Source organism: Perkinsus marinus, assembly GCF_000006405.1.
Source record: "Perkinsus marinus ATCC 50983 genomic scaffold scf_1104296950132, whole genome shotgun sequence".
In the NCBI taxonomy this organism is placed as follows: Eukaryota; Perkinsozoa; order Perkinsida; family Perkinsidae; genus Perkinsus; species Perkinsus marinus.
The window spans coordinates 60,537-61,434 of NW_003209748.1; the positions used below are offsets into that span (position 1 = coordinate 60,537).

The window sequence follows — 898 nt, forward strand, 5'->3', positions numbered from 1 at the left end:
GGGGAGGTGTTGGCGAAGGTAAGCAGAGTAACGTGATCAGCCCTGAACATAATCTGGTCCACCAGTTTCCTGTCAGTGTTGTAATAGTTCATCGTAACATCAAGGGCTATGTTGTAGGGCTTGAACTGTGGGTCAGTCTTGAGCGCATCGAAAGCATCAAATATCTTGTACCACGTAGCAAGATCAAGCTTGACATGGAAGCTGATACCGAGACTACCCATATCAGGGTTGCCGTACTTGAGGATGAACTCCTTAAAGACACGAACGAAATCGGGGGCCCATTTCTTATCGTCGCCACCACCTTGAGCATAGAAAAGGTAGAACCTTGCAGAGTTTCCGCTGACCTTGCGGAAGTTGGCGATGAGCTCGGCCAGTCTCTCAGGGTGGATAATCTTGCCCACGTTAGAGGCATCGGCCACGTTGAGGTAAACATCACCACGGTTGTAATCCTTCGACACGTCGGACTTGAAAAAGTCTATGAAGGTCGTGTCCTGACCAGTCCAGTAGGCTTGCCTCCAAGAATAGGTTGCCATATTCTTCGTCTCCGAAGATGGAGGACAGCCGAGTCGACCTGCTTCACTGAAGTAAGCCGCGATGCTGACAATGACGAGGAGGAGGATGTAACGCATCGAGTACGATCAACTCTAACGAAGGGGAATCTCAGGGAGAGACATGTCGAAACCGCCGCCACTCTCGAGGGAGAATCTCAAAGATTTCACGCATGCTTGGGTCACGCAGAAAACTCTGCATTTGAGACGTGAAGCCAAACATGTCCCGATCCAACCGGAGGCTATATTGGATTAGTTTGAACTCAATCCATTCAGATTTCACTCATTGTGCGAGACAAACCTTCGCATATCAGCTGACAGGGCTACAGTGAGTCTATCATGAGACCCTC

At 49.6% G+C, this 898-nt stretch overlaps 1 protein-coding gene across 1 annotated transcript in view; it reads right to left on the minus strand.

Annotated features, from left to right (window-relative positions):
• The window catches only part of Pmar_PMAR009766 (hypothetical protein), a gene marked incomplete at both ends in the record, with an annotated part of 1,002 nt that extends 373 nt beyond the window's left edge, over positions 1 to 629 (minus strand). Inside the window, one exon of the mRNA XM_002778290.1 lies at positions 49 to 629. Coding sequence (XP_002778336.1) covers positions 49 to 629 — 581 coding nt within the window. The remainder of the gene's footprint in view (positions 1 to 48) is intronic.
• Positions 630 to 898: the final 269 nt, after the last annotated feature.